The 25,846-nt window shown below is 41.6% G+C and overlaps 1 protein-coding gene across 2 annotated transcripts in view; it reads right to left on the bottom strand.

Moving 5' to 3' along the window:
• DELE1 (DAP3 binding cell death enhancer 1) overlaps nt 1-25,846 on the bottom strand; it is an 85,060-nt gene that overhangs the window by 13,111 nt on the left and 46,103 nt on the right. Inside the window, exons 3-10 of one of the 2 annotated variants that reach the window (XM_077474281.1) lie at nt 19,355-19,478; nt 17,133-17,274; nt 16,046-16,204; nt 15,874-15,959; nt 15,402-15,504; nt 12,739-12,884; nt 10,876-11,022; nt 8,416-8,508 (exon numbers count right to left, since the gene is read on the bottom strand). In XM_077474281.1, the coding sequence (XP_077330407.1) occupies nt 8,416-8,508; nt 10,876-11,022; nt 12,739-12,884; nt 15,402-15,504; nt 15,874-15,959; nt 16,046-16,204; nt 17,133-17,274; nt 19,355-19,478 (1,000 nt within the window). The remainder of the gene's footprint in view (nt 1-8,415; nt 8,509-10,875; nt 11,023-12,738; nt 12,885-15,401; nt 15,505-15,873; nt 15,960-16,045; nt 16,205-17,132; nt 17,275-19,354; nt 19,479-25,846) is intronic. The other variant, XM_077474282.1, reaches the window with a different exon arrangement.

Below are 25,846 nucleotides of genomic sequence, written 5' to 3'. Positions count from 1 at the left end.
GAATTTATATTTTCTTTTGACTGGTAAAAAAGTACTTTTCCCAGCAGAAATTGTCTTGATATATTTATCCAAGTCTTCTCCAAACAGTTGCTCGCCATGAAAGGGGAACCCAGTTAGGAGGTTTTTACATGGTGTTTCAGCTGACCAATTTTTCAACCACAGTAATCTGCGCATATGTACAAGCATAAGCGTAAGGTGGGATGCCTGGTGAATAGAGTCTTTAATGGCATCTATGGCAAAACATAATGTCTTAGTAGTTCATCCAAATCCTGAGCTTGTTGTGTAGGAAGCTCTCTAAGGGCCTGTTTAAATTGGTCCTTTATTGATTGGCAGACGCCTATCGTGGTGACTGCGGGTTGAGTGATGGCACCTGCTATGGAAAAAGCAGATTTTAGCAGGGATTCTAACTTCTTATCTGTTGGATCTTTAAGCAACTGTGCATTGTCCATAGGACAAGTTAAGTTATTATTCACATTGGAAATCACTGCCTCAATTGCTGGAACTTTCCATCTTTTGAAGAATTTCTCCTCCAGAGGATAGAGAACTGCAAACCTCGTAGGAGGGAGAAAATGTTTATCCGGTTTATCCCATTCCGCAAAAAAACTGTTCAAGTAATGCATGTGCAGGAAACAAATGCAACTGATGGGAAGGTTTTAAAGAACCTAAGGAAGACGCCAAGTTTTCATGAGACTCTGTTAGAGGCAGCATGAAAGTGGAACGAACCATTTCTGTAAGAGATTGTATCAGCAATTTTTCAGATCGAGAAGCTGAAAAAGGTTCATCTACCGTTGTTTCCTCTGCAGAAGAATCATCGGTTTGTTTCTCTTCCTGATCGATTGAGGGCAAAACCTCATTGTGTGCCCACTGTTCCCCTTACAAAGCTGAATTGGGGAGGGGGACCTAATACGCTTCCTATGCATTTGAATGGAGGATGCGATTCTTTCTTCCAATGAAGGGAGGAGGAAAGGGCATGTTTAGTCACGTATAAAGGTGCTGAGATGTGAGAGGCAGCTGCACCATCAATTTGCTCCAATGTCTCACCATTGGAGTTGGAGTTGTCATAATTGGTAATTCAGGCGAGGATGACAGCATGGAAATACAGCTGGAAATCCCAATGCCTGGGGGTGAAACCTTTACTCTTTTGTGGTGCCTTTTTTGGCAGGCATAGTCCTAAGTACAAAAACAGAGGCACTATACAAATTGCATAAATTGCTGAAAATAGTCATGACTTTTAAAGCTGCTATAAAGTTCAGCCTAGTGCTGGAAAAAGTGTCCTTCCTTTATCAGGAATGCCAGGTTTGCAACCTATGCGTGTCCCACAGCTCGTGTGTCCCTTGTTTCCTCATCAGTAGAGGAGAGACTGACATGGCTGTATTATCTGTTATTAGCCTACCGTGCGTCCTCGTGGACATTTCACGGCAATGCGTTAGGCCCCGCCCCTCCAAAAATTCCGCCACCTTTTTTATTTAAAATGTTTCCCGCGCCTGAGCACTGCATTTTTGGGTCCCAGACCCAACACGAGGGGGGAAGGGCGGCAGAGCCTCCTGCAGTGAGGCACAGACCTGTGAAAAAAATACAGCCTACAAACTATAGCGGTAGCGGGACCTTCTGCATCCGCAGCAGGGGGTGGGGTAATGTAAGGGGGTGCAGCACTGGAATGGGCTACAAGACCATCGCCAAGCAGCTTGGTGAGAGGGTGACAACAGTTGGTGCGATTATTCGCAAATGGAAGAAACACAAAATAACTGTCAATCTCCCTCGATCTGGGGCTCCATGCAAGATCTCACATAGTGGAGTTTACATGATCATGAGAATGGTGGGGAATCAGTCCAGAACTATACAGGAGAATAAGGTCAATGATCTCAAGGCAGCTGGGACCATAGTTACCAAGAAAACAATTGGTAACACGCTACGCTTTAAAGGACTGAAATCCTGCAGTTCCCGAAAGGTCCCCCTGATCAAGAAAGCACATGTACAGACCCATATGATGTTTACTAATGAACATCTGAATGATTCAGAGAAGAACCCGTTGAAAGTGTTGTGGTCAGATGAGACCAAAATCAAGCTCTTTGGCATCAACTTAACTCGCCATGTTGGGAGGAGGAGGAACGCTGCCTATGACTCCAAGAACATCATCCCCACCGTCAAACATGGAGGTTATGGTACATTATGCTTTGGGGGTGTTTTTCTGCTAAGGGGACAAGACAACTTCACCACATCAAAGGGTTGATGGACAGGGCCATGTACCATCAATTCTTGGGCGAGAACCTCCTTCCCTCAGCCAGGGCTTTGAAAATGGGTCATGGATGGGTATTTCAGCATGACAATGACCCAAAACACACAGTCAAGGTAACAATGAAGTGGCTCAAGAAGAGGCACATTAAGGTCCTGGAGTGGCCTAGCCAGTCTCCAGACCTTAATCCCATAGAAAATATGTGGAAGAAGCTGAAAGTTTGAGTTACCAAATGTCAGCCTCGAAACCTTAATGACTTGAAGTGGATCTGCAAAGAGGAGTGGGACAAAATCCCTCCTGAGAGGTGTGAAAACCTGGTGGCCAACTACAAGAAATCTCTGTGATTGCCAACAAGGGTTTTGCCACCAAGTACTTACCGTATATACTCGAGTATAGGTCGATCCGAATGTAAGCCGAGGCCCCTAATTTACCACAAAAAAACTGGGAAAACTTATTGACTCGTGTATAAGCCGAAGATGAGACATGCAGCAGCTACTGTTACAGCTTAAAAGAGTGGAAAAGAGGGTCAACAATGCCCATCTGCAGCTGCATACCTCCCTGTGTACCTCCCTGTGTCCATTGCAGCCTACCTGTGTCCTGTGCATGCCAATCTGCAGCCTCTGTGTCCTTCTGCAGCTCCGTGTGCCATTTTGCACCGATCAGCATGTATCAGCATGTCATAAAAACATGCCAGGATTCAAAAGCCGCAATTCTCCTCCTCGTCTGTGACAGACGGCGGCCATTCCACTGTTCTAAAGCCGCGCCTCCCTGTCTGTGATAGGCGGAACACTCAATTTCCCAGCAGTCAGTGTTCCGCCTATCACGGATATCCTCTCATCCTCGTCCGTAGTATGATCTGCGCGACACGCTGATCAGGTAGGCAGACGGCGGTGACTCGAGTATAAGCCGAGGGGGGCACTTTCAGCCTAAAAAAAGGGGCTGAAAATCTCGGCTTATACTCGAGTATATACGGTAGTCATGTTTTGCGAAGGGATCAAATACTTTATTTCACTCATTAAAGTGCAAATCAATTTATAACTTCTTTGAAATGCATTTTTCTGGATTTGTTTGATATTCTGTCTCTCACTGGCAAAATAAACCTACCATTAAATTTATATACTGATCATCTCTTTGTCAGTGGGCAAACGTACAAATTCTGCAGGGGATCAAATATTTTTTTTCCCTCACTGTACAAAATCTGCAGGGGATCAAATAATTATTTTCCCTACTGTACGTTTCCACCCCAGCAGGACTGTTAAAAAAGATTTATAGTTTTGGTATAAATTTCATCGAGAAAGTATTCATAGCGCTTCACTTTTTCCACATTTTGTTATGTCACAGCCTTATTCCAAAATTCTACCAACAATACCCCATAATTACAACGTGAAAGAAGTTTGTTTGAAATCATTGCAATTTATTTTTATTTTTTTAAATCACATATGTCATACAGTATCTCACAAAAGTGGGTACACCCCTTGCATGTTTGTAAATATTTTATTATATCTTTTCATGTGACAACATTGAATAAATTAAACTTTGCTACAATGTAAGTAGTTAGTGTACAGCTTGTATAACAGTGTACATTTGCTGTCCCCTCAAAATAACAGCCCAAAGTGTCAATATTTAGTGTGGCCACCATTATTTTCCAGCACTGCCTTAACCCTCTTGGGCACGAAGTTCACCAGAGTTTCGCAGGTTTCCTCTGGAGTCCTCTTCCACTCCATGATGACATCAGGGAGCTGGTGGATGTTAGAGAGCTTGCACTCCTCCACCTTACATTTGAGAATGCCCCACAAATGCTCAATAGGGTTTAGGTCTGGAAACATGCTTGGCCAGCCCATCACCTTTACCCTCTGCTTCTCTTACAAGGCAGTGGTCGTCTTGGAGATGTGTTTTGGGGCATTATCATGTGGAATACTGCCCTGCGGCCCATTCTCCAAAGGGAGGGTATCATGTTCTGCTTCAGTATGTCACAGTGCATGTTGGCATTCATGATTCCCTCAATGAACTGTAGCTCCCCAGTGCTAGCAGCACTCATGCAGTCCAGACCACCACACTCAAACCACCATGCTTGACTGTAGGCAAGACACACTTGTCTTTGTATTCCTCACCTGGTTGCCGCCACAAACGCTTGACACTATCTGTGTGTGGCATATGGTCTGAGCACTGACAGGCTGACCCCCCACCCCTTCAACCAAGGGTCTTGGCAATCTTATAGCCTATAGCTGGCCATACACCTATAGATTATCTGCAGATTTTCTATGGTTAGATGGAAAAAGTGGGAGATTCCTCCATCCACAGTTTAGCGAACCTGGAGAAATCTGTTGCACTTTTTCCATCTAAAAAAAGAAAATCTGCAGATAATCTATAGGTGTATGGCCAGCTTAAGCCATCTTTATGCGTTCTGGAGCAGGTTTTCATCAAGGATGTCTCTGTACATTGCTGCATTCATCTATCCCTTGATCCTGACTAGTCTCCCACTTCCTGCCGCTGAAAAACATCTCCACAGCTTGATGCTGCCCCCACTATGCTTCGCTGTACAGATGGTACTGGCCAGGTGATGAGCTGTGCCTGGTTCCCTCCAGACATGATGCTTGCCATTCAGGCCAGAGTTCGACCTTTGTTTCATCAGACCAGAGAATTTTGTTTCTCTGGTCTGAGAGTCCTTCAGGTGCCTTTTGGCAAACTCCAGACGGGCTGTCATGTGCCTTTTACTGGAGGAGTGGCTTCAGTCTGGCCACTCTACCATACATTTCTGATTGGTAGAATGCTGCAGAGATGGTTGTTCTTCTGGAAGGTTCTTCTGTCTCCACAGAGAAATGCTGGAGCTCTGTCAGAGACACCATCGGGTTCTTTGTCACCTCCCTGACTAAGGCTCCTCTCTCTCCTCCCCTCTGTTCAGTTTGGCTGGGCGGCCCGCTCTAGGAAGAGTCCTGATGATTCCAAGCTTCTTCCATTTACGGATGATGGAAGCAACTGTGCTCATTGGGACCTTCAATGCTCCAGAATTGTTTTTGTACCCTTCCCCAGATCTGTGCTTCAATACAATTCTGTCTCGGGGGTCTACAGACAATTCCTTGGACTTCATGGCTTGGTTTGTGCTCTGACATACACGGTTAACTGTGGGACCTTATATAGACAGGTGCGTGCCTTTTGTAGAAACATCTCAAGGATGATCAGTGGAAACAGTTTGCATCTGAGCTCAATTTTGAGTGTCATGGTAAAGGCTGTGAATACTTATATACTTTAAGAAATTTGCAAAGATTTCAAACAAACGTCTTTCACAATGTCATTATGGGGTATAGTTTGTAGAATTTTGAGGAAATTAATACATTTATTTCATTTTGAAATAAGGCTGTAACATAACAAAATGTGCAAAAAGTGAAGAGCAGTGATTACTTTCCAGATGCACTGTAGGTCGACTTTAATACAAGGGAAAGTATTTGATAGTCTATGTTTAGGAGTAAAGGCTTTAATGCAGGATATAAGCAGCCATCTGAACATAGCTAGGATGTTCTAAAACAGTGGCTGCTTACAGTTTTTACTGTAAAATAGAAAACTGGCTACCACAATGCAACAGGAGCTTTCCCATTTTGCACACTATACGCATTGCTATCAATCAGGACAATTACATAAATCATATAAACAAGGGTTCCCCAAAGTGGTCAATACTGACCCCAAAGGATCAAGGAGGCTATCCAAGGGATCAATAAAATGCCATGGTTAATAAATGATGGAAGTTTGATTGTGGCCAATTAATCTTTTAAAGAGCTCCATATCAGTCCCTAATCCTGAAATGTGGTGGTTGCCACCCAGACAGCATTACTGAGGGTTTGATGGTCATCTGCCAGCAAGAGTGGCAAGAGCTGACCACTCTTGAAGCATAAAAACCATAATTGTAGCTACTGATACCAAAAGGAAGTAAAGCCCTATACACACGATCAGAAAATTGTACGAAAAAAAATGGATTTCAGGCATTAGTGTCAACAGTGTTCATGAGAAAATTATTTGTTTATTTGTAGTACTAGTATTTAAGTAGTATTAATTAAATTGTTTTCATATAATCACTTGACCTCTGACCCCCTTCATTACCAGGCCATTTTTTGCTTTTTGGCGTTGCGTAACTTTAACTGACAATTGCATGTAACAGTTATGTAATTTTTTTCACCACAAATAGAGCTTTCTTTTGGTGCTATTTGATCAACACTGGGTTTCTTAGTTTTTGCCCTTCTGTTATAAAACATATCCAATTGAAAAATAAAAATAAAATAAAAAATATCAAAAATTTCTTCATAAATTTAGGCCAATATGTATTCCCAATAAACGTAAAAAATCCCAAGCAGCATATATTGATTGGCTTACGTGAACATTATAGCGTCTATAAACTATGGTTTACTGGAATTTTTATACTACCATTGCTAAAAATATATACGGTCACTGTACTAATGACACTGGGTAAAAAAGGGTTAACATCTAGAGCGATCAAAGGGTTAAAGTGGTTGTAAAGTCAGGATGATAAAACACTGTCATCCCCTGTTTTATCAAGAGCTACAGCACTATGTGTCCATAAGAAAAAAAAATTAATTGTAAATACCTTCTCTCACATCAATAACTTGTTGTCAGTGACATTCCTGTGTTTGAGCTTCCTGATGTAAAGAATGCCGAGGGAGAGGCTGAGATAATCCTCTCATATCAGCTGGTGTTCTATCGAGAAATGCCCGTCGGCGAAAAATGCCTCCGATGGGTCTGCGCATGTCCAGTATGCAATGTCACTCCAGCATATAAGTTGATCAGCTGGCGTGACGCCAACATGGTGCATGCACAGATTGTCAGAGGCTAAGTGCCGAGGGAGAATGTAATTGTCAGATTCTGCCTCGCTTGTTTATTGCATACTATACTATATTTTTATTACTAATTTTGTGAGCAGACTGCAGTTCCTCTTAAATATGCTTTAACGGAACTTGAGATTATATATATATATCTATATATATATATATATATCTATATATATATATATATAGATATATATATATAGATATATATCTATATATATATATATTTTAGGTTTACAAACATTTTAAATGTGTGCCTAACAGTGTTTAACTGTGTACTGCATTTACTAAGGGTTGTAACAGTATTTAGTCCTTGATTTGCAGGAAAACAAAAACTGCCACATCCCCACTGGTATAATTTACATAGACAGAGCTGTGTCCTGTTTTTCTCCTCACCGATCAGCGGGTTCCGGGGTCATCCATTGGCCGGTACCTGCTGATCGGCTTCTGCTGTGTTTATTCACAGCACAGCTGGCATGCACGTCCTCTATCCAGAAGTGCCGGATCATCAACTAGGTACATGATCCGGCACAGGAGAGCCACTTTACTGCCACATTATGGCATTCTGCAGTCAGCAAGCGGATAATGAATGTTTGGGGGTTGATGAACAATATGGGACTTTATGAAGGAGTCAATATGCTTAAGAGTGCTATTGTTTATCTGGATTGGCCTTTTTTAAGCATCACCTGAAATTATTTAAAAGTATGACAACTTGCTAGCATGAAAATGTTTCAGAATGCAATCTCAACAATAATTGCCCAGACCATCAGTTCATCTTCAATCAGGCCTCATCAGCTGGAATCTGGGATAGTCCCAGGGAACTGTTAAGTATGAGGGTGTAGTCTTTGTTTTGGTTTTAGGAGTCACTATACAGATGACAAGTGTGGTTTAAAGTGATACTAAAGTCATTTTTTTTTTTTTTGTTAAAAATAACAAACGTTATACTTACCTGCTCTGTGCAGTAGTTTTGCAGAGCAGCCCAGATCCTTCTCTTCATGGGTCCCTCTTCGGTCCTCCTGGCTCCTCCCTCCTGTTGATTGCCCCCACAGCAAGCAGCTTGCTATGGGGGCACCTGAGTTTAGTCAACTTTGATTGACAGCAGCAAGAGCCAATGGAGCCGCACTGCTGTCTTAGCCAATGAGGAGGGGAGTCCCAGGCAGTCTCTCGTGCAACATCTTTGCATCTAGATAGGGCTCAGGTAAGTATTAGGGAGCTGCTGCACACAAAAGGCTTTTTATCTTAATGCATAGACTGCATTAAGATAAAAACCTTCTGCCTTTACAACCACTTTAAGTAAACAAATTCATGGCTTTAGATATTTTCTTTGTAAGATCTATGCTTATGACCTACTCCATTCTCAGCTGCCATCCAGAAGTGTCTTGCTGCTTTCTCTGGATCGAAATGAGATGCTTTACTGTAGAAAACTCCTAAATATGCTTGAGCCTGCAAAAAACACCAACATTATTGTTACATGTAGTAAAAATAAATCAGTGATTCAGAATGAAAACAGAGATTCTTTACTGAGATTAGCTAGGGTTGGGCTGTGCACATGCTCTTTAGTTTTATGTTAAGTATGTTAATGCTGGGTACCACATGGTAAGTTTTTTTCATTCAACCCAACAGGATGAACGAAAAAAAAAAAAAAAAAAAAAAAAAAGATTGCCTTACTAACACATCTGACGTTAGTGCAGCGATCGCCCTGCTAAGCTATTGTGTTCTGACAGGGGAATTGTAAACCCCCCTCCCACCAGAATATTGGCTGCAAATGCTTATCAGATGCTGGTTTTCAGCATGCTTGTTCGACAGAAGCCAGTCGTGAGACTGGCTTCTGTCGGATGAGGAGCTGTACACACACAGGCTGAAAGTTGGCCAGTAACTGCTGAAACCAACTTTTTTTGGTCTGTGTGAATATAGTTATAGTATAGAAGAACACTTTGTGACTACTCAGGGTGATTGGACATCACAGCAAGGAAAATACTGTACCATTGTTTTTGTGGGCACAACATGCAAACCAGATACCACCTGCATCCAAACTGCAGGCAACACACTAGTATTTCTATGTTATTGGCCATTTAAATGGTCCATTAGTATTGCTCTATGGATGGGTCCTAGTAAATTCACCACTGTAAAATTCACCACTGTAAAAAATTACTGCATCTGCACTAAACTTGTGGCCTCTGTGTATTATGTGAGGGCTAAAGCCATGTAGCACCACTAAATCATCAACTTTAAACAGAGCCCTACACCCAGATCTTTCTACATGTGTCAGATATGGTAACTATGGTAAAGAAAATCTGAGTATTTATTGCATTCTTTTCAGTGTCAATTTTTACTAGTATAGTAGCCCACACATTTTCTCCCCATCATCTGTACAAATATTATAATCTTATACAAGCTTATTTATACATTGCCCAAATTTCATACTAAACTTCGAGTCAGGAAAAAAAAAAAAAAAGTTCCATGTAAAAGAGGTGATACTAGCAAAATGCTATTCAATTCCTAAGGGTGGCAGGCCCACAGCGCCTCAGTAAAGTATCTGCAGTTCTATCACATATAGGAATTGTTTGCCTCTTACAGCACAAATTAAGTGAGGAGAAAAAAAAAAAAAGGATTAAAACATATCATTTATAATAATGTCATTGTATTTGTTTTTTGGAGCACTCCGCTATTCTCTTTAATCCTACTTGGCTGAAAATAAACTGTAGGGAGGACAAGTTTAAAGAATTAGCAAACTTTGGATGAGCTAGTCTTACATATTTTATTGCAATGGCCTGCTAAACCTTTTTTAATTACATATTTTAAGGAAATTACAAAATGCTGGATTCAAATTCTTTGTAGTGACACCAATTTATGAACTTGAATTGCAATAAAATACTGATTTATAGAATGCTTTTACTGAGATGTTGCTTGTTTATAGTGAGTGTTCCATTTTTAGTTTTTTTTCTTGGTCTTTTACACTGATGGAGCATTTAGATGAATATTTGTTTTTTCTCTATATATCACAGTCTAGTACAGTACATATACATACATCTTCAAATAGTGGATACTACTAATGACATATCTATGACTGTTGTAGTTTCTGCACTACTCATATAGAATACAGCACTCGCTGCCATTCTCAGGATAAGCAAAATGTCAAGCCACTGGGAATACTGGGAAGCTATCAAGTGCTGTAAGGCAAGCACTGTCGCTGTCCTCATTTTAGAAATTTTGATTACTTTTTTCAGTTTTCTGAAATTCTAAACAGCAGGGATCCACAGAGCACCTCACATAAATGGATATAGATCTCCATTTACATGTGTGTGTAATATTTATATATATCTCTGAGGAATGTTTCCAACACCTTGTTGAATCTATGCCATGAAGAATTAAGGCAGTTCTGAAGGCAAAAGAAGTTCCAACCTGGTGGCCAGTGAATGTGTGTGCATTTATATATATATTTTATGATACAGGATTTATATAGCTCCAACAGTTTGTGCAGCGCTTTGCAACATGGGGGCAGACAGTACACTTACAATACAATCTAGAAGGGATATATATATATATATATATATATATATATATATATATATATATATATATATATATATATATATATATATATATATATATATATATATATATAAAATCACACACACACATATATACATGAACTGATGGAAAACATCTGAGAAGTCACAATGCCATTCTCGGGCTTGAGGCCATTGTTTAATACAACTATAATATTACCCTAAATATATGGACTCTTAAACAAAAATAAAATATTTCTCCTCATATAAGGCAATTAGGGCACAGTTATGTAACACTCACCTCTTTCAAACCAGCCTGGGCAGCATCTTGAAGCAGCTGTACTGCTGACTGTGTCTCCTCACTGTTAGACTGTAGCAAATGGCGGGCATAACGATATTTGGCAAGCTGGTGCCCTCCACTGGCTGCCAGGCGGTAATAATCTACTGCCTAAAAGAAGAGCAGGTACAAACAGACCAAGTAAAAAGAAAGATGCCTTACTTTATAAAAACAAAGCATAACACGTTCTAAGACGTTGCATATTGTTTTCTTTGAGTACTGCACAAAAAAAAAAAAACATTCAGATGCTTCATGGCCCATACTTCTGCCAAACAATAAGAGTAAAATGTGTTCTGCACTATCATTCAAGCACACACTGAATAAATATGGAGGTACTACTTTGAAGTCTTGATTGTAATTGATTGGGCCACTTCTAATTTTCTTAAAGAGTGCTTCTCTATTTATGTTGAACATGTAGTGGCGGAGCCTGTAACACTGGCATCACACCCCTGTACTTGGTGCCAAGCGGCAGTTTTCAATGCCAGTGGAACGAGTTTTTATTCTTTACTAATGACTTTTAAACATTGCTGCACTATGATTTCATACTTTTGTGGGCCGAGTTTTTTTTCGGTCTCAGTGTGGTTTTAGTTGGCTGCTTTCTCTTACCTGGAGGTCATCTTACATTCTCAGTCTGTGCTGCCAGAGGAGGGGCAAGCAAGCAGTGATTGATTAATTATGCACTTAGATAGCAGCTAAACAAGTACAACTTATGTAGAATGATTTTCTGAGTATCACTTGAGGCCAGGCACTTCACTGGGTACATGTGAGGGTTTACAACCACTTTAAGGGCTTGGTAAACTCCCACCGCAGCCACTCCTATCAGAGAAAAGGACACCTTAAAAATGGCCTTCAACCTCCTAGTCACAAGGTCTTCAAAGACTGAGGGCTTAGCTGAGCTGGGAGGAATTATGACTGGGTGGGGATTCCTGCCTTTTTTTGGCCAGTGTCCATTCACCTGAAGGTAGCAGCATAAACCAAATAGTTATGAATGCCAAGCCCTCTATAACCAGTGATGTAAGATTAAGAAATAATGCATGCCCCTTTTTTGGTGCGTTAGGCAGCCCATTCAAATGACTCAGTGGCCTTAAAGCAACGCACGTTAACCACACGGTATGAATGCAGCCCACAAGGCTGGAATCACTGTTGGAAGGGGAGAGAAGGATGAGCTAAATTGCTGAGAGAAAGCAGCTCATTTTTTGCTTAAGGCCCAGTTCCAGGAAACCTGAAAATTATCCCTTGCAGTGGGGCTATGTCTGCACTACAATGGTTAACTGCTCGTTTAGTGTAGGGGATTTAATAAATAGATTTAATTACCCAATTCTCTGCACTGCTAGACTGGTCTCTGTGGCATCTTCTCCTCCATGCTCAAGCCGTCTAAGGTCCTGATGTCATCAAGACCAATGCAGGGACCAGAGCCTTTGCATTAGTTGCGATGATGCCAAGGAACAGTCAACCTCCAGAGTATGGGGGAACTCCATCTGCTGGGGGAGTGGATCAGGTACGTGAAACTGCTTTTCCCATCCCCTACACTAAACAGGAAATTAACTCTTGCAGTGTGGGTGCAGCGTAAGGCATACTTTAAAAGTTTCCCAGAGTTCGGCTTTAAGACTATATAAATGCGCCTGGCCTTGCCAAAGCTTAACTTTATAGATTCAGATGCTAATAAATTGTGGTCTAATGCATGTGTACACAATGCATTATGATCAAGGAATATATTGGTGTAATAAATACAGATGTGCGCACAATAAATACAGATGTAGAGCTCAGTAGAAATCATCTATGTTTACAATCGGTCAGTGATAATCACAGTCAGGCAATGCCACATACTTTGGTCATATCTTTGGCCACTCCTTTTCCTTTCTCATAGCACACAGCCACATTGTATTGAGCCTTGCTGTAGCCACTCTCTGCAGATTCTTGAAAGAAGTGGAAAGCGGACTTGTAATTGACACTGTCTCTGGCGCTGATGATCCCTGGATAGATTGGTAAGAGATAAACAATTTCAGCATTTAGATGTGACTAAAGGGCAACTACAATCAGACACAGTTGAAGCACAAATAAATGGAGCTAAATAGGTGCAATATGGATGCAAAGCAAAAAAGAAGGATGATGAAAAATATTTCAGTCAGAAATACTGCAAATTCTAGGCAACTGTCCCATTACCTGCCCTTTGGGTTGAAAGTGCACATCACACTGGCACTGCCCACTTCAAGCTATCTCCTTCCTGAAAGTCCACATAAATACCTCCCCCTTTTTGACCTCCTCCTAAATATTGTTAAATATGATTTTGCAGCACACAATATATAGACAGATTTCAACTTTACCTCTAGGAGAATTCACAGCTTGGTAATAATTTTCTAATACATGTCATTTGTATATGATTTCTTTTAGAGCTTATTTAACCACAAGGTGTCCGCGTTATAGCTGGAAAACGGCTACAGAGGGGACTCCAATTGCCGGAAGGAGGTCCCTGGACGTCTTCCTGTTTACTTTCCCAATGCGCGCCACCGCGGGCGCGCATCAGGGAAGTTCTGTGTTGGCCGTGTCCCTTGGACACAGCCAATCACAGATTGTGCTAATTGGCCAATCACAGCGGCCATTTAGCACTCGATCGCAGTGTCCAATGGGAGATGATCCCATATGTAAACATATGAGATCATCTCTCTTTGCCAGCTCTCCCTCCTCACAAGCTGAGTGAACAGCTGCAGTGTCAGTGAGTAGGGGGAAAATAAAGTATCCGCAGTGCTATCTGTCAGAGCCACCTGTCCCCAGTGCCACGTATAAGTGCCATCTGTCCCCAGTGCCACGTATAAGTGCCATCTGTCCCCAGTGCCACATATAAGTGCCATCTGTCATCAGTGTCACGTGGTATCAGTGCCACCTATTAGTGTCATCTGTCAGTGACAGCTATTAGTGCCATCTGTCATGAGTGCCATCAATGCCACCTATTTTGTGTCATCAGTGCCACATATTAGTGCCATCTGTCAGTGCCACGTATTAGGGTCATCTGTGTCATGTATTAGTGCCATCTGACAGTGTCACATGTCATCTCTGCCACGTATTAATGCCATCTGTCATCAGAGCCACGTGTCATGTGTAATTGTCCTGGTGCTCCAGGGCCTTCAAAAGTGTAATAGGTATTCAAGAAGTTAGATGTGTAATTTATGCTCCTAGAACACTTGATGGTGATCACTGCATGTTGGGCCTCTCTATGTGGCCAGGCTGTGAAAAACTCCCACACATGTGGTATTGTAATACTCAGGAGGAGTAGCAGAATGTGTTTGGGGTGTCATTTGTGGTATACACATTCCATGTGAGAGAAATAACCTATTACAATGACAATTTTGTGGGGAAAAAAAATCTTCATTTTGCAAAGAATTGTGGGAAGAAATGACAACATTAAAAACCTCACCATGCATCTTACTAAATACCTTGGAATGTTGACTTTCAAAAAAAGGGGTAATTTGGGGGGTATTTGTACTTTCCTGGCTTGTTAGGGTTGCAAGAAATGAGACACCAGTACATCAGGTGTGATCAATTTTTTATGATTTGCACCACAGCTTGTAGACTAACTTTCACAAAGACCAAATATAATCCACTAATTTGGGTTTTTACCAAAGATATGTAGCAGTATAAATTGTGGCCAAAATTTATGAAGAAAAATAATTTGCAAAAATTTTATCACAGAAACTGAGAAAAATGCGTTTTTTTCCCCAAAATGTTCGCCCTTTTTTCATTTATAGTGCAACAAAAAAAACCCCAGAGGTGATCAAATACTACCAAAAGAAAGCTCTATTTGTATGAAAAAAAGAACAAAAAAAATAATTTGGGTACAGTGTTACTGTCATTCAAAGTGTGAGAGCACCGAAAGCTGAAAATTGGTCTGGTCACAAGGGGGGATTAAGTGCCCAGTTGTCAAGTGGTTAAAGAGAAAGGGTAAAAAAAAACAAAAACAAAAAACAAACAGTCACATGAATGTACAGTATATCCAAGTTTTTTTTTTTTTCGGTAACACGAGGGAATGGTTACTGACTTTTCCTATCTGCATCCTACTGGGTAGATTTTAACTTGCTGTTCTGTAGACAATTGTTCACACTGGAAGACTTTCCCTCTATTGCTGTTCTGGTGACAACGGAAAATTTTGGATTTTCCATTATTTTCAGTCCCAGTGACAGAGATTTTATTGGTTGAACTAGATGGACTTTTTCAACCAGACTAACTGAGTCTCCCTAGCAGGGATACCAAGAGCAATACAAATCTAACAGGGGCCACCCCCCCCCAATCTATATATAAAAAGGTTTTTGTTTTATATACTGTACACCTTAAGCTTAATGGCTTAGAACTCCTGACTTGTAGCTGTCACTGGGGTCCCACTTTGGACACTATTTACAGAGTGTAGGTTGTATTTGCTTTGCATTCCTGTGTTTCTTCCAGTTGCTCCAGTTTCACCCCACAATCCAGAAAACACATAGGTAAAGATTTGCATATACCAAATATGTTCAGCACTGTAGGTACGCTGGTTTCTGTCAAATCCAACAATCGAGAGGCTGCAAGGTTTAATGATTCTCCATGGTCTTCTTTTGATTCCCGTGGCTAAGAAAATGGCAAAAGTGTCTCTTAGTAGGTTTCTTAATCATCAAAGCCAACCTTTCACCATTTACTGCACCGTTTGGACATTCCCATCATCTCTCCTCTCTATTACACAATCAGACTGTATTTTTTCTTTCTTTTCTTCTGTAAATTACTATTTGGTTATGTAATAGAAAATTTTTTTGAAAATAGAACTTTGTTTTCCTAATAAAAAAATAATAACAATATTTGACTTTAAAAAAAATACAATATACAGTTCACAAAACATTAAATTGCATTATAAAGAGAAAGGAGGGAGGTAATGACAAAGTGCAGTGAATGGTGAAAAGTGATGCTTTTACACGTTTCATGTTCTGATGACTGTAATATTACCTCATTGACAGGTCTTGATGTACTCTCTTCTGAACCAGCATCAGATCCAAGTGAAAAACCAAAGTTGTCATCAGTGCTTGAATCTGCTAAGGGAATTAACAAATAAAACAAACATAAGTAACAGTAAAAAAATAATTATCAGGGTGCACAGGGTGTCTTCTACCTGTCATACCTTGCTCAGCCAGATGATGCAGGTCGCTTTCACTAGCGGAAGCTGGAGATGCACTCTCAAGAGAAACATCCACATCCTGCAGAGAAGCATCATTCTGCAGCTTTATGCCATTCCAGGCACAAGACTGGACACTCTTTGGCAAAATATAATTGCTGACAGCTACAAAAAATAAGGAAGAAAATAAGTACCGTATAAATATATAAATAAATATATAAATTGTGTGAGAAACAATAACCCATTGTTTAAAAAGTGCATTTGTTTTGGAGCCTGTAAAACATGTACCAACAATCAGCAGATGCCATGCAGGTCTCCAGCAGATCTGTCAGCGTATCTGTACATCCCACACAGACAAGCAGATACAATCTGACAGGAAGAGAGAATGAACTACCACAGTGCTGCACAGCAGTAGTTCATTGAAAACTACAAGCCGACAGCTGCAAAGGTTGCTGGACCTTGTAGTTTTCCATTCACTGGACATTGAACGAGCTATGATCTAGGTCAATGCAAGTTTCAGGGTCAAAGTGTCTTAGACAGGATTAAAAAATGCATTTTTTTTTTAATCAGTGCCAGTGTTTGGAGGTGGGGTAAAAAAAAACAAAAAAACTAAATGTGCATTATGGTCAGGAGTAGGAGAAATTGTTCTGGGTTGTTCTTTGGCAGAAGATAAAGGAAATAAACAGCTAAATAAAAGAAAAAAAAAGTTTTACATTTCTTTGACTATTTTTGTCCAATTTTTCCTGGATAATTAAAAAATAAATAAAAAATCAAAGGCGATACCTATACCTTTGTCATGATGGGGATACATTTCCAAAGAATGTATAACAGACCCTGGAATTGGGCATGCATGAGGTCGCAGAAAACACGTCATTCATGTTTGTAATGTTGGGACTGTCCTGAGTAATGAAAGTCCTGACCAGATGAACTGGCATTTTCACAGGTAGCAATGCAGTTCTGATGTACTAGTCAAAGAATAAAAAGGAATGGGATTTTTTTTCATATAAATTTCATGTCTGCAGTGGGTCAGGAATGGTAGTGAGAACTATAAGGTAACTTCTGTATAATATATAGATTTGAGCATACTACTTACAAAATCTGGTGCAAGGATAAAGAGATGAGAGGATCTGTTCCAGGTAATTGCGCCGTGAGCACCTGTCTTCCTGAGGTTTACTTGTACGACAGTGAAAGGACGCCTGACGAGCCAAATGCAAGAAAAACAAAGCTGCGGCTCCCTGTGAGACATGAAAAGAGAGTGTAGAATAGTCACACACACTAATTTACTTCATTAGTAACACCAGGATCCCACCCTAGCGCTTTTGCAGCCCACGTTTGCGCAGGCATGGCAGCCTATTCATTTCAATAGTGCTTCCCACAGAAAAAGGTGCATGCACATTTTTCCAAAACGCGTCCAGCAGGGAAATCGATTTCCTTGCGGTCCCTGTACCCGCACATGCACTGCGATTTTACACGAGTGGGGGGTGCCATTCAGAATGAGTGTGGAAATCTTTGCGATTTCCACACCCGCAGACACATGCATGTGTGTGAACCTAGCATTAGGAGGAAAAATGATAGCGCTATATAGGGAAGTCTAAATAATTGATTAATTAGATCCCTAGTACCCAGTGATCCTTTGGTGCTTATTGTACAGCCCTCAAGGCTCCTGCAGACATATTGTGGCTCTTACTCAAGCAGGCGAAGGAAAATAAGTCTACTAGTTAAAGCCTAAGGGTCTAGTCACACTATGTGCAGTCACCTGTATTTTTCCTCATGGATAAACGCAGGTAGCTGCAATGGCACACAGAAACCACTAGTTTCCTGTGTTGTCGTTCACACCAGAACAGATTTTTTTCTGCATTCCAGAGCAATATTATGCACATGCCAGCATAATATTGCACCACTCTGGATGGCCCTGCATGTCACTGGACAGCAGGCGCAGGTTTAGTGTGCCTACGCTAGGCACTAAGTTTACCTACAAAAAAAAAAAAAAGAAACACAATATAAGAACAAGGATGTATCATAAGGCCCCATGTACACTGCTGCTGAGATTAGAAGCATTTTTTGGAACGCAGAAAAAAATGAGTTCAGGACAGATGTATTTGAAACGTCAAATGCCTGTAACAGCTTGTAAACATGGTAATTCACGATTACCCACTTTCATTTACAGGCATTTTTAATTTTTGGCTATTTGAAAAAAACAAAAAACGCTTCTAAACGTAAACGTGGCAAAATGGACGTTTTAAACATGGGTTATTATCTGTCAAGTTAAATCGCTCAGGAGAGGTTGTAAAAACATCCCGTGCACATGAAGCCTAAGTGTTTTATATCCTTTGTGCCTCTGTCTTCTCATTCAGTAGAAGTTTTCCATCCTCCGATTACCTTTCAATTTTTGTACATAGAAGCTGTAGTATACTCCGCTTTAGGCTTCAAATACTTTGGTGTATTTCTTTTGCATTACTTTTTGTGCGGTCTCATCCCTTTTCTGCTCTATGTTCATCTATAGTGGATCTTGCTGATAAAAATATTAAATTCTGCACAAGTAAGTGCTAAGAGGCCTGCTGGGAGCATTTCAACAGTATCTGACCATCACTTGTAGCAAGTCTGCAGTCTCTGGCTAGCTTTTGTAGCATGCATATAGTCTTTAAACATCTGCGGTTACATATCACCGGTTACTGACAGCTTTCTGTAGAACTGAATTCAATTCACCACTGCCTTAGAACAATGTTTCTCAACTATAGCACCCTTAAATAACATGCAAAATCTCGAGGGGAATTTAAAATAGGGTTGCTTCCCCCCTTTCACATCAGTTTCTCTACTCTAGTTTCACATCAGATCCCCAACCCCGTTTTTTAGCTGTAGTTGTATGTCCAAGTATTCGTCAGGTCTTTGCATGTGGGTCCATAACTTCCCAAGGTCTTTTTGATACTTGCATGGAAAAAAAAAAAAGGTGACAATGCTCAGCCCTGCCAATAAGTGCTAGATGCAGGAAGTGCTTAGGAAATCTGTAGTTGGTGCTGGGGACATTATTCTTAAAAAAAAAAAAATGCTATCTGCCACATTTGTTGCTTTTGTTGTCACTCCTCCCAAACACATGTAAGCAAATTAAATAAACCCACCATTAAACAAGGCAAGTGCTCTGAACTCCATGAGCAAATGTTAAGTGTGCTAATTGGCAGCTCAGGCACTAAGCACCGCTGCATTGCACAAGGCTTGGAGACTTCTAGAATGACTGGGTTTTTAAATGGGGCTGCGTTGGAAATGAAGTGACAAGCATTAAAGTGCAACCTGTCTGCCCAAACATTAACATTCACTTACCACTCCAAAAGCATCCAGCACAGTATACTGCGGCAGCTGACCGGTGCAAAACTGAAAGTTCCTCTTTTTCTTATTTTTCTGTTCATTCTCTCCACTGTGGGCACCTGATGACTGGGAGCTGAAACTGAAACACAGAAATAGGTGATCAGATACGAGAAAGCTAAACATTTATAGAAAGAATATAACTCGGTCCACAGGGCACTTATATTTTCTTCCATCAAATCTGCTGTTTGCTTTTGGTTAACCACTTCAATACAGAGCACTTAAACACCTTCCTGCCCAGGCCAATTTTCAGTTTTCAGTGCTCTCACACTTTGAATGACAAATTACGCAGTCATGCTACACTGTATCCCAAAAAACATTTTTAGAATTGATGCAGATGCACTGATGAGGGAGTGGGGTGCACTCATCATCGGTGCCTCCCAAAAAACATTTTTAGAATTGATGCAGATGCACTGATGAGGGAGTGGGGTGCACTCATCATCGGTGCCTCCCATTAGCATCCACCTGTGTCATAGGTGGAGACCTTTAGTTCACCCATATAGTCCAGAGAAGCAGGATCTCCCATTCTATGGATAGTGGATAGTGTAGGACCCACTAACCATGGGGTACTTTGTTGCAGTAAGTGGGTGTAAGCACCATATAGCCATATGGTATGACCAAATCCTAATTTTTTTAAATGTCTAGGAGTTTTAAAATAGCCTTGCAGGAGGTAAATGTCTTTTTTACATTTGTGCGCTGTAATATTTTGTTCTGTTGTATGGTCTTATGGCTGCACCATCTTTAATGCATCTTTTAGGGTGTGCCTCTCAAATATCTTGTTTGGTGTTGTGGAGAAACCCCTCTGTGTCCACTAACACAACCTTAACATGGGAGGGGTGTATATTTATTCCAATTGGCTCTGCTGAAAGCTTATGTGCTATAAAAAAGATTCAGGATAAACGGGATCCCTCCTTAAATTCCAGGAAGAGATCATCACAGCCCTTCTGTTTCCAGGCGGTGCTGTGGCCCAACTTCCCAATCCAAATGAAGTGAGCCGGCTGCATGAGAGGCATTTTTCATATGTCCTCTCTGGTAACCCTGAGATGTCGTGTCTGCAGAAAACGCGGATATAGACGAAACACACACTTTTATTGTTCCTCCTATCCTGACCAACCTGGTCTTTGCATTGGTGAATATTTAGAACGCTACCATACTAGTGGAGTATTAGCGTAGGGTACAGCATTGCACAGTCCTAGGGCACACTTACACAGGGTCTCAAAAGATGAGATGGCCATCACATTTTGAGGGACCCTAATCTGGAATGTGTACAGTTTATATAAAGTGCAAAAAAAAAAAAAAAACACACACAAAATGTATTTTAGAACTGTAATTTTTTTATTTTTTACTATGTATTATTGTATTTGCTTTGCAGGTATGTCTTACTGTTATACTGTAAGGTTACTATATTTTATTGTTAACCATCATTTGCTTAGCAGGTACGCCAGGTACTGCAGAATGGGTTTATTTATTCTGACAGCAACAGCGTTTGCTCCAACGATACGTAAAGCCATGACTCCAGCGCTGTAGGTGGTGATTTTACCACCACAGTTAAAAAAAGAGCATATATGCCGAAGCATGGGGGCAGGGGTGGAGGAGCATTTTTCTCCTAACATTAGGGGCGGATTGCCCCCATGCTTCGGCATATATTTTTTTTAGGCACGGATTTCGTTAAAAAATCAAGTTGTTTTATTGAGGTAATGTTTTATTGTTATCAGTGTTTGTTTTTCAGGTGCGCCATTCAGCTGCACCACTGACTTATTGTGAGAGCAAATGCTGTTGCTCTAAAGATAAATATGAAAATCAGCGACTCCATCGCTGTAGGAAGTGATTTCACCACCACAGTTTAAAAAAACCAAATGGTGCATGTATGCCCATCATTAGAAGTGGGTGGATGAAGGGCGGTATTCTAATGGTGGGCATACCCACGGATCAATCTCTTTCGTTCAGCCCACAGGCTGCATGAAAAAATTTACATTACAATATATTCCCAGTAAGGACCAGCAACATATAGGTATTTTGCTGGACTTTGAGTGGTTATACCAGAATGATGCCTGCAGGTTTAGGTATTATCTTGGTATCATTCTTTTCAGCCAGCGGTCGGCTTTCATGTAAAAGCAATTCTAGTGGCTACTTAGCCTCTAGACTGCTTTTACAAGTAGTGGGAGGGAACGGCACCCCCCCCCCCCCCCCCTTACATGGTTTTCTTGGGCTCTCCTGTCCCAACAGGGATCCCGAGAATGCAGCTGGTGGTTCTGCCAGCTGACCATAGAGCTGATCGGAGACCAGAACGGCTCCAATCATCTCTATGGCCTAAGAAACTGGAAGCTACGAGCATTTCATGACTTAAGTTTCACGGGATATAAACAGCGCCATTGGGAGAGCATTTTATCACACCGATCTTGATGTGGTCAGATGCTTTGAGGGCAGAGGAGAGATCTAAACACCCCTATTTAAAAAAAAAAAAGTTGCTTTTTGCCATTTTAACAAAAATATAAACACTTTACATTTTAATACTATTTTAAGACTTACCACTATACCATATATCAAGTTTCCCTAGCAGCGCAAGTAGTAACCTTAGGAACTTCTTTGAGCCAAATGAAAATGAAGGCTGTTGCATAAACAAATCAGGTACAACTTTTCATTCACAAACCTGTACTGCTAAAATAAGCACAAAGTTGATCTGGGCAACACCTGCTGTTTACAAAAATAAATTACACTGATCCAAATTATCAAACATCGGAGCTGCAACTAACGATTATTTTCATAATCGATTAATCGGCCGGTTATTGCCCATTCTTCCTTGCAAAACAGCTCGAGCTCAGTGAGGTTGGATGGAGAGCGTTTGTGAACAGCAGTTTTCAGCTCTTTCCACAGATTCTCGATTGGATTCAGGTCTGGACTTTGAATTGGCCATTCTAACACCTAGATACGTTTATTTGTGAACCATTCCTTTGTAGATTTTGCTGTATGTTTGGGATCATTGTCTCGTTGGAAGATAAATCTCCGTCCCAGTTTCAGGTCTTTTGCAGACTCCAACAGGTTTTCATCCAGAATGGGCCTGTATTTGGCTGCATCCATCTTCCCCTCAATTTTAACCATCTTCCCTGTCCCTGCTGAAGAAAAGCAGGCCCAAACCATGATGCTGCCACCACCATGTTTGACAGTGGGGATGGTACGTTGAGGGTGATGAGCTGTGTTGATTTTACGCCAAACATATCATTTTGCATTGTGGGCAAAATGTTCGATTTTGGTTTCATCTGACCAGAGCACCTTCTTCCACATGTTTGGTGTGTCTCCAACGTGGCTTGTGGCAAACTTTAGACGAGACTTTTTATGGATATCTTTGAGAAATGGCTTTCTTCTTGCCACTCTCCCATAAAGGCCAGATTTGTGCAGTGTACGACTGATTGCTGTCCTATGGACAGACTCTCCCACTTCAGCTGTAGTTCTCTGCAGTTCATCCAGAGTGATCATGGGCCTCTTGACTGCATCTCTGATCAGTCTTCTCCTTGTCTGAGCTGAAAGTTTAGAGGGACAGCCAGGTCTTGGTAGATTTGCAGTGGTCTGATACCCCTTCCATTTCAAAATGATCGCTTGCACAGTGCTCCTTGGGATGTTTAAAGCTTGGGAAATCTTTTTGTATACAAATCCGTCTTTAAACTTCTCCACAACAGTATTACGGACCTGCCTGGTGTGTTCCTTGGTCTTCATGATGCTCTCTGTGCTTTCAACAGAACCCTGAGACTATCACAGAGCAGGTGCATTTATACAGAGACTTGATTACACACAGGTGGATTCTATTTATCACCATCAGTCATTTAACCACTTGCCGACCGCCGCACGACGATGTACGTCGACAGAATGGCACGGGCAGGCATATGGGCGTACCTGTACGTCCCTGCCTTCCCGCGGGTGGGGGGCCCGATCGGGCCCCCCCCCGGTGCCTGCGGTGGTCGGTATTCGTTCGGGAGCGATCCGGGATGAGGGGACGGCCATTCATTCATGGCCACCCCCTCGCGATCGCTCCCGACGAATGGAAATGCTCCGTGACATCACTTCCTCTCCTGTAATGTAAACACAGGAGAGGAAGTGATGTAATCTCTCCTCCGTGTTGGTATTTTTCGTTCCGGCACCGAGGAGAGAGGATCGGTGAGTTGCACCAACACACTTCACAGTAGAACATGCCAGGCACACTCACACCCCCACTTCACCCCCCGATCACCCCCCCAATTACCCCTGCCCCCCCAGTCACAGTGACACCAATTGCATTTTTTATTTTTTTGCATTGGTGTCATTTGTGACTGTAATAACTGTTAGGGCAGTTAGGGTTAGCCCCCTTTAGTTCTAATGTACCCCCCTAACCCCCCCAATAAAGGTTTAACCCCGTGATCACCCCCCGTCGCCAGTGTCACTAAGGCTGGGTTCACATTGCAGCGGTTTATGAGAACGGATGTGATTGGCACCGCACTGCAGTGCAAATCACATCCGATCTCTGTGCGATTCGAGTTCAGCCATACAGATAGTATGGCTGAATTTGCGTCGCACCCGCCGCAAATTCGCACGGGACCCTTTTTTTGGTCCGCAGCAGAATCGGATCGCATGGGTGTTCACACATTGCGATCCGAGTTTGCAGATCGCACTGCGATATGCGAACTGATCTGGGGGTGTCATTAACATTTCACTGACACTCCCAGTAGTTCGCATAGGGCAGTGTGAACTGCCGCCGGGAGGCATGCGATGCGGGAACCCGCCGCGGATTCGTGGCGTTCCCGCATCGCTCCAGTGTGAACCCAGCCTAATAAGCGATCATTTTTCTGATCGCTGTATTAGTGTCACAGGTGACGCTAGTTAGGCAGGTAGGTATTTAGGTTCGCCGCAGCTTTTTATAGCGCCAGGGACCCCCATATACTACCGCATAAAGCCCCCTGATTGCCCCCTAGTTAACCCTTTCACCAGTGATCACCATATAACTGTTACAGGTGACGCTGGTTGGTTAGTTATTTTTTTATAGTTTCAGGGCACCCGCCATTTATTACCTAGTCTCACTAGTGTACCCCTAAATTTAGGGGTGTCTACTTTCCAAAATGGGGTCATTTGGGGGGGGGGTTTGTGCCATCTTGGCATTTTATGGCCTTCAAAACTGTAACGCCCTTAGAAAGCCTGAAGGCGGTGCTTGGTTTTCGGGGCCCCGTACGCGGCTAGGCTCTCAAAAAGTCCCACATATGTGGTATCCCCGTACTCAGGAGAAGCAGCAGAATTTATTTTGGGGTGTCATTTCACATATGCCCATGGCATGCGTGAGCAATATATCATTTAGTGACAACTTTGTGAAAAAAAAAAAGTTTGTAATTTTCCCGCAACTTGTGGCAAAATATAAAATATTCCATGGACTCAACATGCCTCTCAGCAAATAGCTTGGGGTGTCTACTTTCTAAAATGGGGTCATTTGTGGGGGTTTTGTGCCATCTTGGCATTTTATGGCCTTCAAAACTGTAATAGGTAGTGAGAAGTGAAATCAAAAATTTACGCCCTTAGAAAGCCTGAAGGCGGTGCTTGGTTTTCGGGGCCCCGTACGCGGCTAGGCTCCCAAAAAGTCCCACATATGTGGTATCCCCGTACTCAGGAGAAGCAGAATTTATTTTGGGGTGTCATTTCACATATGCCCATGGCACGCGTGAGCAATATATCATTTAGTGACAACTTTGTGAAAAAAAAATAAAAAAAAATTAAAGTTTGTAATTTTCCCGCAACTTGTGGCAAAATATAAAATATTCCATGGACTCAACATGCCTCTCAGCAAATAGCTTGGGGTGTCTACTTTCTAAAATGGGGTCATTTGTGGGGATTTTGTGCCATCTTGGCATTTTATGGCCTTCAAAACTGTAATAGGTAGTGAGAAGTGAAATCAAAAATTTACGCCCTTAGAAAGCCTGAAGGCGGTGCTTGGTTTTCGGGGCCCCGTACGCGGCTAGGCTCCCAAAAAGTCCCACATATGTGGTATCCCCGTACTCAGGAGAAGCAGAATTTATTTTGGGGTGTCATTTCACATATGCCCATAGCATGTGTGAGCAATATATCATTTAGTGACAACTTTGTGTAAAAAAAAAAAAAAATTTTTTTTTTGTCATTATTCAATCGCTTGAGGCAAAAAAATAAAATATTCAATGGGCTCAACATGCCACTTATCAATTTCCTTAGGGGGTCTACTTTCCAAAATGGGGTCATTTGGGGGGGTTTTGTACTGCCCTGCCATTTTAGCACCTCAAAAAATGAGATAGGCAGTCGTAAACTAAAAGTTGCGTAAATTTCAGAAAACGTACCTTAGTTTGCAGATGTGACAACTTTTGCGCAAACCAATAAATGTACAGTTATTGACTTTTTTTTTTACCAAAGACATGTGGCTGAATACATTTTGGCCTAAATGTATGACTAAAATTGAGTTTATTGGAT

This window comes from Lithobates pipiens, unplaced genomic scaffold (assembly GCF_037356315.1).
Source record: "Lithobates pipiens isolate NorthernLeopardFrog02 unplaced genomic scaffold, aLitPip1_a1.2 Scaffold_8, whole genome shotgun sequence".
Classification (NCBI taxonomy): domain Eukaryota; kingdom Metazoa; phylum Chordata; class Amphibia; order Anura; family Ranidae; genus Lithobates; species Lithobates pipiens.
Note: the sequence above shows the minus strand (reverse complement) of the source record. Positions and strands in the feature narration are given on the sequence as shown.